We start from the raw sequence: 13178 nt of genomic DNA, 5'->3' as shown, positions 1-13178 counted from the left end.
GAGAAATACCAAAGAAAGGACCTTGCAAAAAAAAAAAAAAAATACTAAAAGAATAGTTAAGAAATAAGCCCCAGGTTTTTCTACTTTTCTATCCGGCATCTTAATTATTCTCTATCATTACAGTGCCAAAACAACATAACCAATATATAATACATTACTTAGTAGATTTTTTTTGTTTTTTCTGTCTTTTTAAATAGATAGCAAGGGTCTAAACCCAAACTCTACTGAAATTTTCACTTGTGCACCTCCTGTTGATTACAGTTGGTATTAAATAGGATAACATCCAAATGAATACTTTTAAGTTTCTTTTGTACAGTTAAGCAAGAATGAATACAGAGCAAGAGCTATTGTATTTCTGTCTAAATCTGGAAAAAGGTTTTGTTGAAGTGGCTATGAAATAGTCTCATTCAGGCAGTCATGGAAAGCTACTTTGTTGTGGATTTTGCCCTCTCAATGTATTTTCTTATGTTTTACCAAGACTGATATCTGAGAGAGGCCAGTACACAGAAACCCAAACACAAAATTTGCCTGTTTCCAGTTTAAGTGCTGTGGATACCAGACAGGAATTAATAACATAACAAGCCTTTTAAAAAGTTACTGTGTTACAAAAAAGAAAGCAACAATAAAAATGATAAATCACAGCATTACAATTCTTGGATAATGTTTAGAAAGGTTCATAATACTAGTTACATATATATTATATAATCACAAAGAACTAGTATATAATACAGCATACTGCTCGTATTAAAAATTCTGCATAAGCTTCAACACAAGCAGGCCAAATAGCCAGGTAGATTGTGCCTAAAGACCACCTGTTCAGTAGCAGCAGTGGTAGCAAAGGTGACATTGGCAGAAGACAGTACTAACTCTAGTTGGCACAGTGCAGAAGGCAGCAGTGGTAAACTTTCTGAACATTTATTAGCTTGTAAAACCTACAACGAAACAATCCTAAATTAAACAAGAGATAGTGTCAAAAATTGAGACTTCCAGGTCAGAAGGCATTCTACTGGCTACTGGGGAAGAGCAATGGGCAAGTACAAATAGCTCTGCAATTAATGAGAGAACTAGATCAAAGCCAAATGAAAAGTCTAGTGCCTGACATGCACAGAAGCTAAAGAAAAGTCCCGTGCTACACAGCACATACAATTGGAGCATGGGATATGAGATGCAATCAAGGCAAACTGGAAACAGTAAAGCAAGAACTGGAACGGTTAAACATCACAGTACTTGATGCAAATGAACTAAGTGGATTAGAAAGACATTTTCAGTCAAACACTTAACTCTGACAAACTCAGAAGGAGTGGCTCATACTGCAAGAAGAGGTAGCACAGGCAATAAGGGGCTATAATGCAAGTCCAACTAAATATCAATCAGAATTCTTGAAAAACTTAACATATGTTGATATTGCAACAACAGAAGGAAGAAATTGAAAACTTTAAGGTAGACATCCAAGAGGAAATGGATAACACCAAAACAAAAAGTTGACAAGCATAGGTTACTGTAAGTAGGAAGCAAAGCAGAATCAAATCTAGGAGAATTTGGCCTAGGAGTTAGAAACAAAGGAGGAGAATGACTCAATTCTGCAAAGCCTACCATCTTGTTATTGCAAATACATACCTCAGGCAACTGATCAAATGCCTGTACATGTACACATCACCAGATGGTCAGTATATAAATCAAACAGACTATATAATTGGAATTAGGAGATGGAGAAACTGCCAAAATCTGCCAGGAACAGATTGTGGTAATGACCATGTACTATTAATGTCAAAGATCAGAGTAAAGCTGAAAAAGATCAGTAATGGAAGGAGAGTGACAAAATACAACTTAAATAACATTCCTGAGGATGTTAAATTCCACATTAAAAAACAGACTTGCATTACTGAATTCAAGAATAACTGGGGACTGAAACTACAAACATTACAAAAATGAAAAAAGACAATTCCCGTAGCAAAAGGAAAATGCCTAGATGAATGACAGAAGAAACACAATCACTAAAGGCAGGTGAGATGCAAAAGCAAAAGGTGACAGAAAGAGGGTCAGATTCCTGATCATAACTTTTCAGAGATTATCACATAGACAAAAAGAGCTATTGTAACAGTCAGTGCAAACAAATAAAACAGAAAAATCAAAGAGGAAAAACGAGCTCTTCCAGAAGATTCAAGAAATCAAAGGGAAACTCAAACCTAGATTAGGAATGCTGAAAAACAAACAGGGAAATATACTGCCTGACCCGGACAAAATAAAGGTGGAAACAATACACAGAACAACTATACAGAAGAGATAAAAGGATGGCAGACTCCTTCAAGGGAATCCCATGAGGAAAAATATCAGAAAGTGAAGTGAGATAAGTGCTCTGAAAGGACTTGAAAGTGTGGGGGGGACGACCTGGAACAGATAGAATATCAATAGAACTATTCCACGCTACAGAAACTGAATCAGTGCAAATCATAACAAAATAATAAATATGGAAAAGAAACCAATGGCCCATAGATTGGAAATGTTCATCATACATCCCAGTTTACAAGAACGGAGATGTGAAGGAGCGCAGCAATATCGCACTAGTTTCTCATGCAAAGCTAAATGATGCTCAAAGAGTTGCAGCAAAGAATTTTACCCTATATGGCATAAGAAATGCCTGACTGTCAAGTTGATTCCAAAAAGAAAGAGGCACTCAAGATCATATCGTTAAATATGTGCTGGTCATAGCAGTGCCCAAATAATTTCAGAAGAATATCAGTTTGTGCTTTATAAACTACAGCACAGCCTCTGATGTGCCGATCATGAGAAGCTGTGTTTGGTTCTGAAGGAAACAGGGGTGCACCATTGAGCATTCTGATATGTAACCAGTGCGACACAAGCAATTACTGTTAAGACAGAATATGGAGGAAAAGGATGGCTTCCTATAGGCAAAGGCTCCAGACACGGATGTATTTTAATATCCCTGTATGTTCAGTACGTACGTAGAACATATAAGGAAAGCGAGATTAGGATCAGCAGAAGTGAAAACTGTAAATATTAAAAACAAATTATTCTATCAATTTAAACTACATTCCTAAAAACAATACAACACAATTACAATTACAATAACCCAGAGCAGTGAAGCAGCAGTAAAACAACACGGCCAGGTTTGAGGGCCAGGTAAAGCCTGTGTAATCCCCTCAGGAGCCCTCGAACGCGCGGTGGTTAGAACTTCCTGACAGAGCTCCCAGTTGAGAAACGGCCAGAGGAAATCCTAACCCTAATAAGGAAACTCCGCATGGGGGTGGGCTCTATTTACGTACATTCTACAGGCTCCAGGCGCTTCTCACGTGATCATCTCCAACGGCTCACACGCACTAGCGGAAGTTCTCCCCTTCAGATAATCTATGGTTCTGAAGGGGATAGATTGTCCTTGTCTATGGTCTTCGCAGGACCGATGGGTAGTCGGTGTGCACATTCCTCCCCCATTACCTCACACTCGGAGAAGAGGCCGCTGGGATAGTGGAGGACTCGTACTCTTCTGCCTTGCTTCAGTTCTCTGTTTAGCCGGCGGCGAGCCCGGGGTTCCTCGTCCGGCTTCACTGTGCGGTTGCTTCCGACAGCCTGCTGTGCCCTGCCCTGCCCTGCCGGGTTCCCTTCCTCGGCTCTGGCCCGCCCTGGCCCATGGCTCCATGAAGCGCGGGGCAACAGAGGCAGAGGCGGCGGCGGCGGCGGGGAGGCAAGAGCAGGAGCGGCGACGGCGGCGCTGGTGGCGACGACGGTGGTTGGGCTGAAAAGGTGACTGGGGTGGGGAGCCGTCTCCGCGCCGGGAAAAGCGAAGGTGGGGATTCTCATGTCCTCTCAGGACAGCCCCGTCCTTGTGTGTGTGTGTGTGCGCGCGCAGGGGGCAGAGCTGAATCTTTCCCACCCTCCGGGCTCACCTGAATTTACCTCCCCTTCTGGTGGCCAGCCTGTGCTCCAACTGCCGGTGCTGTAGTTCTCGTGTTGACTTGCTGTCGCCTGTCATATCTAGGACACTTTGCTTGCTTCTTCCTCAGTAATCACTTATATTCCCTTTTTGCCAGGCCTTCGAGCCCTCTGCTTACCTTTGTTTAGCTTTAGTTCTTCTCTTATGCCGGCTTGTGGCCGGCTCTTCAATCCATTTATCTATCAACTTGCCGCCATGCTGCAGTGGATATAATTGGATCAAGAGTCGGGTTCAAATTCGTGCTGAACCAGTGGAGCCCACTGGGTGGCCTTGGGCAAACCTAACTTTCTTTGCAGAGGTTTTCTTTCTTGGTGAGGATAAATGTGATTATTAAAAGGGGGGTGTCACTTCATGCTGGAAAAATGCTATGGTTTAAGATATATTGCTTCCTCTTCTCAATTCACTATCATTGCAGACCCACTTCAGTTAATGTCATGTGCTCTCTAGTGTGTGCTTAGAATTGCACTATAGGTTGTAGTCCTAATTTTACTTCAAGTACATTTCTGTTTGTTTTTATTTTGAAGTGGGTCAGATTGGCCTTGACTCTAGAAAAGTATGCACCAGCAAGAACTTATTGGGAGCTAAACTTCAAAATAAATATGCTTTGGATTCTCTGAAACTGTATTTTCCCAAGCCCCTTCACTGCTGTTCTTATTCCATTTCCCCAGAGTTTTCCAACATGTATTTCTGCTATTTGCCAGATTGTCTTCTCATTGGTAATGCTTTGATCAACATAACTGTTCTTCCGACACTGAGTTGTTTTTCTTTGCCACAATCCTTATAATCATAGCATGGTAAGAGTTGGAAGGGCCCAGAAGCCCATCAGGTCCAACTGCATGCCATTGCAGGACACCAAGTTACACCATCCCATTCAGATGACTGCCCAGATGATTTTGAATGTCTCCAGTGAGAGAAAGCCCACAGCTTCCCCAGGTAATAGGTTCCACTGTTGTACTGTTCTGACAGTGAGGAAATTCCTCCTATCTAGTCTAAATCTGGTTTCTTTCAACTTAAATGCATTATTCTGTGTCCTACACTCTGGAGTGGATAAGAAGAGAACTTGTCCTTCCTCTTGTGAAAGTCTTTCTGGTACTTTTAGAGTGCTATCATATCACCTCTCAGTCTTCTCTTCTTGAGGCTGAACTTGAGGCTCAGTTTTAGTTCATAGATCTCTGTCTCCAGTCCCTGAATCATCTTTGTTGCTCTCCTTCCTTTCTAGCTTTTCTGCATCTTTGTAAAACTTAGGTGCCCAGAACAGAACACATTACTCCAGGAGAGGTCTGACTAGTGCTGAATATAGTGGAACTAGTACTTCATGTGTTTTGGAAGTGATGCTTCAGTTAATGCAGCCCAAAATAGCAGTATCATTGAGCCAAGTTTTCCCCATCTTGTAGTAGTACATTTGGTTTTTCCCCTAAGAGGACGACTTGGCATTTGTTCCAATGGTTAAATTTCATTCTCTTGTTTTCTGCCCAGCAAATCAAGATCACCCTGTATCTTATCTCTGTCTTCCAGGGTATTTGCTATTTCATCCAGCTTTGTGTCAATTGCAAATTTCCTTGTACTTCCTCATCTAAATCATTAATAAAAATGTTGAAGAATATTTTTTCTGGACAGAACCCTGTGGCACCCCACTTGTTACCTCTCTCCAGTTTGAGAAGGTGCCATTGATGACCACTCTTGGAGTCCAGTTTTGTAGCCAGTTGTGGATCCACCTAATGGTTGCACTATCTAGCCTACTTTTTGTAGTTGGGTAATCAGGATGTCATGGGACTTTGTAAAAGTCTAGATAGATTATGTCCACAGTATTCCCGTAGTCTATTTGGGAGTTTACCCAGTTTTCAAAAGTGAAATTAGATTACTCTGGCAGGAAGTGTTCTTGAGAAATCCATGTTGGCTTCTAGCAGTTAGTGATTGGTCTTCAAGGTGTTTGCAGACTGTTTGTTTTATAATTTGCTCTAGAGTTTTTCCAGGGACTGATGTCAGTCTAATTGGTCTATAGTTCCCAGGTTCATCTTTTTTCCCCTTTCTTGTAGATTGGGATGATGGTAGCCCTTCTCCAGTCATCTGGCGCTTTCTCTGTCTTCCATGAGTTTCCCAAGATGATAGATAGTGGTTCTGAGAGTTCTTCCACTAGCTCTTTTATGACGCTGGAATGAAGTTCATTGAGCTCTGGAAATTTGAACTCGTTTAGCCCAATTAGAAGATCCTTGACTATTTGCCTGTCAATATTGCACTGCCATCCTTCCCCTTCAGCTTGTACTACACCTTTGTCAGGAAGGTTATATTTCTTTTCGGATAAGATTGAGCCAAAGTATGAGCTGAGCACTTCTGCCTTTTCTTTGTCATCTGTTGTCATTGTTCCGTCCACAGTGAGTAGTTGAACTCCTTTCTCTTCTGTCTGTCTTTTGCTTTGGACATATCTGAAGGTGGCTTTTTTGTTGTTTTAGTGCCCGTCGCTAGCCTCAGTTCATTTATCACTCTCTGCACTTCCTTGCTACTTGCTTATATTCTTTCTTTGTAGCCTGGCCTCTCTTCCACCTCCTATACATGTGCTTTTGTTTTCAGATTATCTCTTAGCTTTTTGTGAAACCACATGGGCTTCCTCTTTTGTCTACTACTCTTTTTCCTTGTTGGAATTGTTTGCAGTTGTGCCTTAAGCATTTCTTTTTTTTAAGATGTCACACCCTTCTTGGGCTCCTTTTCCCTTGAGAGTAGCTTGCCATGGGACTTTATTTATAATTGTCCTGAATTTGTTAAAGTTGGCTTTTCCTGAAATCCAAGATACATGTTTGGCTACATTTAGTTTTAGCTTCCCTTTTTATTGAGAATTTGAGTTGAAGTCATACGTCTCATTCTGATTTCTACTTCCTATTAGAGGAAGATATCAGTGACACATATTAGGCATCTTTTAGAGGAGCTGTGTTTGACAGAGTTTGACTCCCAACAGATATCTGGGAAATTGAAGACCCCCATAATGATATGCCTCTTGAAATGCTAGCAATTTGGTTTTTTTTAAGTTTCATCTCTGTCCTCCTCTCCTTGATTGGGTGGACAATAATATACTTCAGCTACTATGTTTCTATTATTGCTTTTGTGTTTATATTAATCTAGATACACTCAGTGGGATTACTGGTCTGTTCTTCCTGTATTTCTTTGCAGAGATATGTCTCTTTAGCATAAAATGTAACTCTGCCTCCTTTTCTGTTACTTCTGTTTTTTTTTGAACAGGTTATATCCTGCCATTTTTTAATTCTATTCATGGGAATCATCCCACCAAGTTTCATTTATGCTTATCAGGTCATATTTGCCCTCATGTAGTAAGAGTTCGAGTTCATGTTGTTTGTTTCTCATACTTGGGACATTGGTGTATAGAAATCTTTGGGAAATTAGTGATAGTCCCAGCTAGAATTTCTTTCACTGTGGCAGTACATAATCCTTTGTCAGTTGATGTTGCATGCTTATATATGTCTAAATTAAGGCCAGGCACTTTGCCCACTGCTTGTTCTGGAATATTCCTGGCAGCTTCTTGTGAATACAACACTTTTTGCTACATTAACTCTTTCATTTCATTTCTGCCATTTTTCTATGTAACCCTCCCTAATCATATCCTAATCTTATGTCTTGACATTAGGATAAAGTAGAATTGTGTCAAAATGGTTAAAAATCAGTATGTTTTGTTTGAATGCATCTTGTAATAGGAATAAAATAAACCATGATACTTTAAATGAAAGCTGACTTTAGGAAAGAAAAGGGAGGTTCACACTTATTCTCAGAGGTTGTGTTCTCTAGTATACATTTTTGGGTCTACCTTGTAGGCCACGTTGGCTTCTTATGTTTAGTGACTGTGTTCTCGTGTTTTTTATTCAATTTTGCCTAGTATAATTCTATAGCAAATTATTCCTGAACTTTTTTCCAGAATCGGGAACAGGAATGGGCCATGAGAAGAGAAAATTCATTCCAGATATAAAATAACTTATCCTTCCACCTTCCCACTTCCCCTTTGGCAATTCAAGGTTTCTGCTTTCAGTAAGTATTGCTTCAAGTTTAATATATAGAAATTTATGTGTGTGTTTAAAAAACAAGATGAAGCAAGGCATGAGAACAATCATCCTAACAATACTGGCTTTTTGCCCCACAGTCTTGTGGTGGTATCTTCACCCAACTGTGCAGCTTCTGATGTTACTGTGTTCTTCTCTCCCTCTCCTCAGTTATGATAAATGTCACCTCAGTCAACTGCCATGCTCACAGATATTGGATGTCACATTCATTTTCTACTCCTTTTTCAGTGCTTTCTCTAACTTCTGTGCTGTTAGAGACCCATGTTGAGATGCAATAGGCTACACCATGCAATAATCAGCAAAGCAATCACATTTTTCTAATTCTAAGGCTGCAAACAAATACTGCCTGTAAAACTTATTGCAGTTAGGTGAGGTACAGGTGCCTGACTAATCTTTGAACAAAGGAACAGAAGAAGCAGTTAATATCTTACATTCTTGTTTATATTTGCTAGTGTTCACAGGATTTTAGTGTGAAATTTACAAACAAACCAGCCTGTTTTACAAGTCACCTATTTTCAATTTGTAAATATACAATATTTTCATACAATCTTTTACATCCATTATAAACTATAGACAGTAAAGTTGAATAAGAATGTGTTGAATGCAAAAGGTAGTTCCAATATAGGCATGTATATAATCAAACACTCTTCCCCCCCTGTACTTTCACAAACTTGGTATAATCTCTTAATCACTTGTTTATGGTTTTCTGCCCCTTAAGGTAATTAGAATAAGAATCCCGTTTCTATAAAGGAGGGTGTGAAACATGCATCTAACAGACAGAATTTTCCTGTTCGGCTTATAATTTGAATTAATTTTATAATATGCCAAAAATTACACTCAAGAGAATTGCATCTTGAGCCTCAGATGCTGAATTATCTGTCATTTGTTTGTTGTCATTCAGGATTCTTTGAGCAAATTCTTTGTTGAATCTTTGTACTCCAGTTGCATTGGGTAAATTACATTGACTTATAGGAAAGGATATAAAGACTGGATAGAGCAAATTGTCCTCCAAGAGATTCAACAGGGTAGCAATCAAGAAGGGAAGCTCATCCTCTTGGTCCTGTTACACTAAATAGCAGGTAGAGATAGCAGAAAGAGATGAGTAGTTAGGTGCCTTCGTAAAGGAGAAAAAGCTTTCTTCCAGTCCTCCATTGTGCTTTGTTTTCTTGCTTTCTAATTGATTTTGGTAGGCCTAGGGCAGGCTTGGGCTAATTTTGGTCATCCAGATGACGATGGATTTCAATCCTTACCTGCCTAATCCAGCATAGCCAATAGTCTGGGATAATGGAAGAAGGAATGCAACAGTATCTGTAGGTTGCCTGCCACTGGTCTGGGGGCCATGTTGTGCTTGCACAGGTGACTCTGAAAGAAAGCACTCTGAACAAGAGATGGATAGAACTTGTAACGGACAAGTTGGTTCTGCTGAAAGACACTGCAGCATGTGCAGCCTTTGTTTTGTTTAAAATAACACATCTGTTGCATTTACTGAGTTGGCTCCAAAATGGCATGGCACAGAACTCTTAACAGAACTATGCTGTAGGGATCAAGATTATTTTTGCTAATTTTTCTAACTTCTTTATGCATGAAAATTTGCCCTGGTGGGTTGGAGAGCCCTTCAGAACACTGTGCAATGTATTAGGGATTGCTGGGAAAGGAGTCAGTGATAAGTGCTGCCCTTTCCATCTAAGAGGGAAGTATCCATAAGATCTCAGTTCCATCCACCAGGGTAAGGAGCTTTATGTTTGTGAAGGAGGAACTCTGGATCCAGTCCAGGGTTTTCAGTGTCTAAAAGCCCTCAAACACTAAATGCCTTATGCATTCTGGGGTAATTTAGAGGTGAATTGGAATCTTCAGTTTGACTGTAGATGGGATGAGCACTTGATAGCACCACTAGGTTTATCCCATTGTATGTGTGAGATGGATGGTATTACTGACTAGGGCATCTGGAAAACCATTAATACAGTCAAGCATACACAAAGCTTTCTTTCAGGTGATCTCCTGGGGATAGAAGAAAGATGTGTTTTTGGATATGTTTGGCTGTGGAGCAGATTCTGTGGCCACTGCCATATGAGATGGTTATGTACACAAATTGGATCTACAGGTGACAATTAGTTGTTCAGTCATTCATTGTTCATACCAAATCCAAAACTAAATTACTTTTCATTAATAAAGTCAACATGACCTATGCAAAATTTCTAATCTTTTTTATAAGTGTGCACATCAATCTGCTTTCAATTTAGTTGTTGGCCAGCCTCATGTAGTCATGTGTGCGCTTTCTTAGGGAACTCATAGGTTTTATTCTAAGAGATTCAGTTTTCTTACTGTGGAAAATGTGCATCCTTATAATTTGTTTTTCTTTTAGTGTAATGCCGTGTGTTTTGTGTTATGTGTTTTGCCAGGGTTCTACAGTGCTCCAGACAGCAAGTGCTGAATCAGGATGGGAAAAAGACGCTGTGTTCCTCCACTTGAGCCCAAGTTGGCAGCAGGCTGTTGTGGGGTAAAGAAACCAAAATTGTCTGGAAGTGGAACTCACAGTCACGGGAATCAAGCCACAACCGTGCCAGTCTCCAGTTCAGGTCCTCTTCAGAACCACCAGCATGCAGATGGGGGCAATGGAAGGGAGAATGTATCAGATTTGACTTTATGCCCTGGAAACTCTCCAATTACTCGAATGAATCCCACTTCAGGAGCATTGAGCCCACTTGCCCGGCCTAATGGAACTGCCAACAGCACCAAAAACCTAGTGGTGACAGCGGAGATGTGCTGCTACTGCTTTGATGTACTCTACTGTCATCTTTATGGTTTCCCTCAGCCACGACTTCCTCGATTTACCAATGACCCCTAGTGAGTAAATCCATGGGTATGGGAAGGAAACTGTCAATCCATTCGAGTTCTTACATGGTAGGGTAAGAGGGATAAGGTAAGGGTTACTTGAAATGCAGGTAAACTATTAAGAAGAAATCTATTGTTTTGATGTTTGTAGAATGGCTTAAAATTTGAAATGAAACTGTCTGCTACAAATGGGGAAAGTATAAATACATTGGTCTATATAAAGTAGAACTTAAAAATGGGAACAGGTATCCTATATGTTCAAACACGAGATCTTTACTGTACTATTCCCAGTAACCTTCCCTCTGTGGTACAAATTCACTAGCCCAGGCAAGCCTGAAACATGCTAAACTCTTACATTAGCAACAGCTTCAGCCATGGTGAATACTATTTTGGTGGAAAGGTGGAATATGAATTTAATTAATAAATAGTCTGTGCTGTTCAAGGGTCAACCTTAATCAGAGATTCAAGATCATGGAGGTTCTTCCAGCCCTCAAAAGAACAGCTTAATGCTGGAGTGCAGTGTTTTATTTCCCAAATCTTATATGTTGGATCTGTATTGTGTATTCTTTACTATGATTCCAATTTTAGTATCTTTGTAATTAGAATGTTTATATTTGTAGGGTATAGTCTATAATTGCTTCTATCATAACAAACTCTTCCTCTTTGTAAAAAGTAAAATTTAGTGTAAGGGCTAAAATAGATAAAGGAATTATGAACCAGACAAATGGCCATCAGAAGAAGTTTGAAGTAGAGTGGTATGCTGGTGGATTAGATGATAAAGTAGGCTTGATAATTTTGTGCTGTAGGTTATACAGTGTGAAAAACTGGTGCTTTTTAAAAAGTTAAACTAAAGACAGTTTTTTAAAGGATGTAATGGACAAGCTTAGAATTTCAAACAAAAAAGCTTTGTTTCACTTTTTGGTGCTGTACCTTGATAACGAAGGATATAAATATTGTGGGAAGCACTCGTACACATGGCTGAGCTTCAAGGGCCAAGAGCAAAGCACATTTTAAAAATATCCTTGAAAGTATGATATTTCTTTAACAGTTTTCATTTTACTTGTGCTTGATAGATACTAAGATTCACTTCTAATGCAAATTTCACACTGGAGTTTTGTTGAAATGTGATATGGTACCAGTTCTTTCCTCATCACAGTTGCCTTTTTTTTTAAGTCCATGCTTCCATCATGCTAGGACTTCATAGATCAGTCGTCAGTGACTCAGTATGGCCAGGAATAGTACTTGACTTATGACCCTACATCTTATACACTCTTCCAAGAAAAATGAGCTCTAGTGTTCCAGCATCCATTAAAAAAACTTTATAATTTGGACTGTAAACCATTTTTAAAGCTGAGGAAATAGTAGTGATTGATCGCTTTTTGTGCAATGTGTTACCTACAGACAGAATAGCCCAGTTCAGATAATACCTTGACTGATAAAACTGAGATATTTGTGAGTCTTTTTCCCATGCACATAGTCCCTTCTATTCTTACATGTACTTTCCAGGCATGTTTATATTTCAGTTTATTAAGCCAGGATATAATTATTTGACTGCATCCAGAGAGAAAGATAAGAGCCCAAGGTGACTGCACTAGCTGATAAGAAATTTGAATATACGTTTCTCTACATTGAGACCCAATATTGTAGCTATGGCATTGTATTAACTACATCATTAGGCATATAGGATTAGTGCTTTCTGTAGAATAAATTAGGATAAACAAACTGGAACAATATTAGATTTTTGGAGCTAAAAAATAGGGAAAAATGCTAACTTCTCATCTTTTTCCATGTTCAGGGTAATATCAGAAGTTTGCTGGGAACTCAGAGTAGCTGAATTTGTTTAGCCCTGTTGCCAGGTTTAAGAGTGAGACATGGAAAGTGTGTGTGAAAATGTCAGAGATGAACTCAATTTTTTTAGCTCTAATTTGGTGTCTTCTACATTTAACCAGGATGTCCTGATTAAGCCATGCTTCCATCTTGGCTCCATTAATTTGTCATTCCTTCTCTTCCAGACATTTCTAGAAATAGTACAGGAATGGAAAGTGGATGGGGACATGCTATCTTTTATATTCATTTTTTTCATGTCTTTTTGCTAGCTGCACATACTTGATTCTAAAGAAAACTTTAGAATTAGATACCCTTTCTTCAAAACTTTCCAGTATCTATATATCTGATAATTGTATAACCAGAATTACTGTGACCTGCCTTCCCCAACCTGGTGGCGTTCAGAGCCATTTGGACCTCAACTCCCAGAATTTCCATCCAGCAGGGCCATTGACTAGGAATTCTGGGTGTTGCAGTCAAAATGACTATGACCATCCATCCATGGCCCTTAT

At 39.5% G+C, this 13178-nt stretch overlaps 1 protein-coding gene across 7 annotated transcripts in view; it reads left to right on the top strand.

Annotated features, from left to right (window-relative positions):
• The first annotated feature begins 3417 nt into the window (after positions 1-3417).
• The window catches only part of AMMECR1L (AMMECR1 like), a 32503-nt gene continuing 22742 nt past the window's right edge, over positions 3418-13178 (top strand). For 2 of the 7 annotated variants that reach the window (XM_044435734.1, XM_044435702.1), the window contains exon 1: positions 10721-10930. Coding sequence is in view for 3 of the 7 variants with exons in the window: in XM_044435693.1 (XP_044291628.1) it covers positions 10448-10854 (407 nt within the window). In the remaining 4 variants the exon portion in view is untranslated. Of the gene's footprint in view, positions 3803-7868; positions 7979-10409; positions 10931-13178 lie in introns of those variants that run through there. The other 5 variants (XM_044435693.1, XM_044435675.1, XM_044435686.1 and 2 more) reach the window with 5 other exon arrangements.

The sequence above is a fragment of the Varanus komodoensis genome, unplaced genomic scaffold (genome assembly GCF_004798865.1).
Source record: "Varanus komodoensis strain SLA01 unplaced genomic scaffold, ASM479886v1 scaffold1, whole genome shotgun sequence".
In the NCBI taxonomy this organism is placed as follows: domain Eukaryota; kingdom Metazoa; phylum Chordata; class Lepidosauria; order Squamata; family Varanidae; genus Varanus; species Varanus komodoensis.
This window is presented reverse-complemented; position numbering and strand designations above follow the sequence as displayed.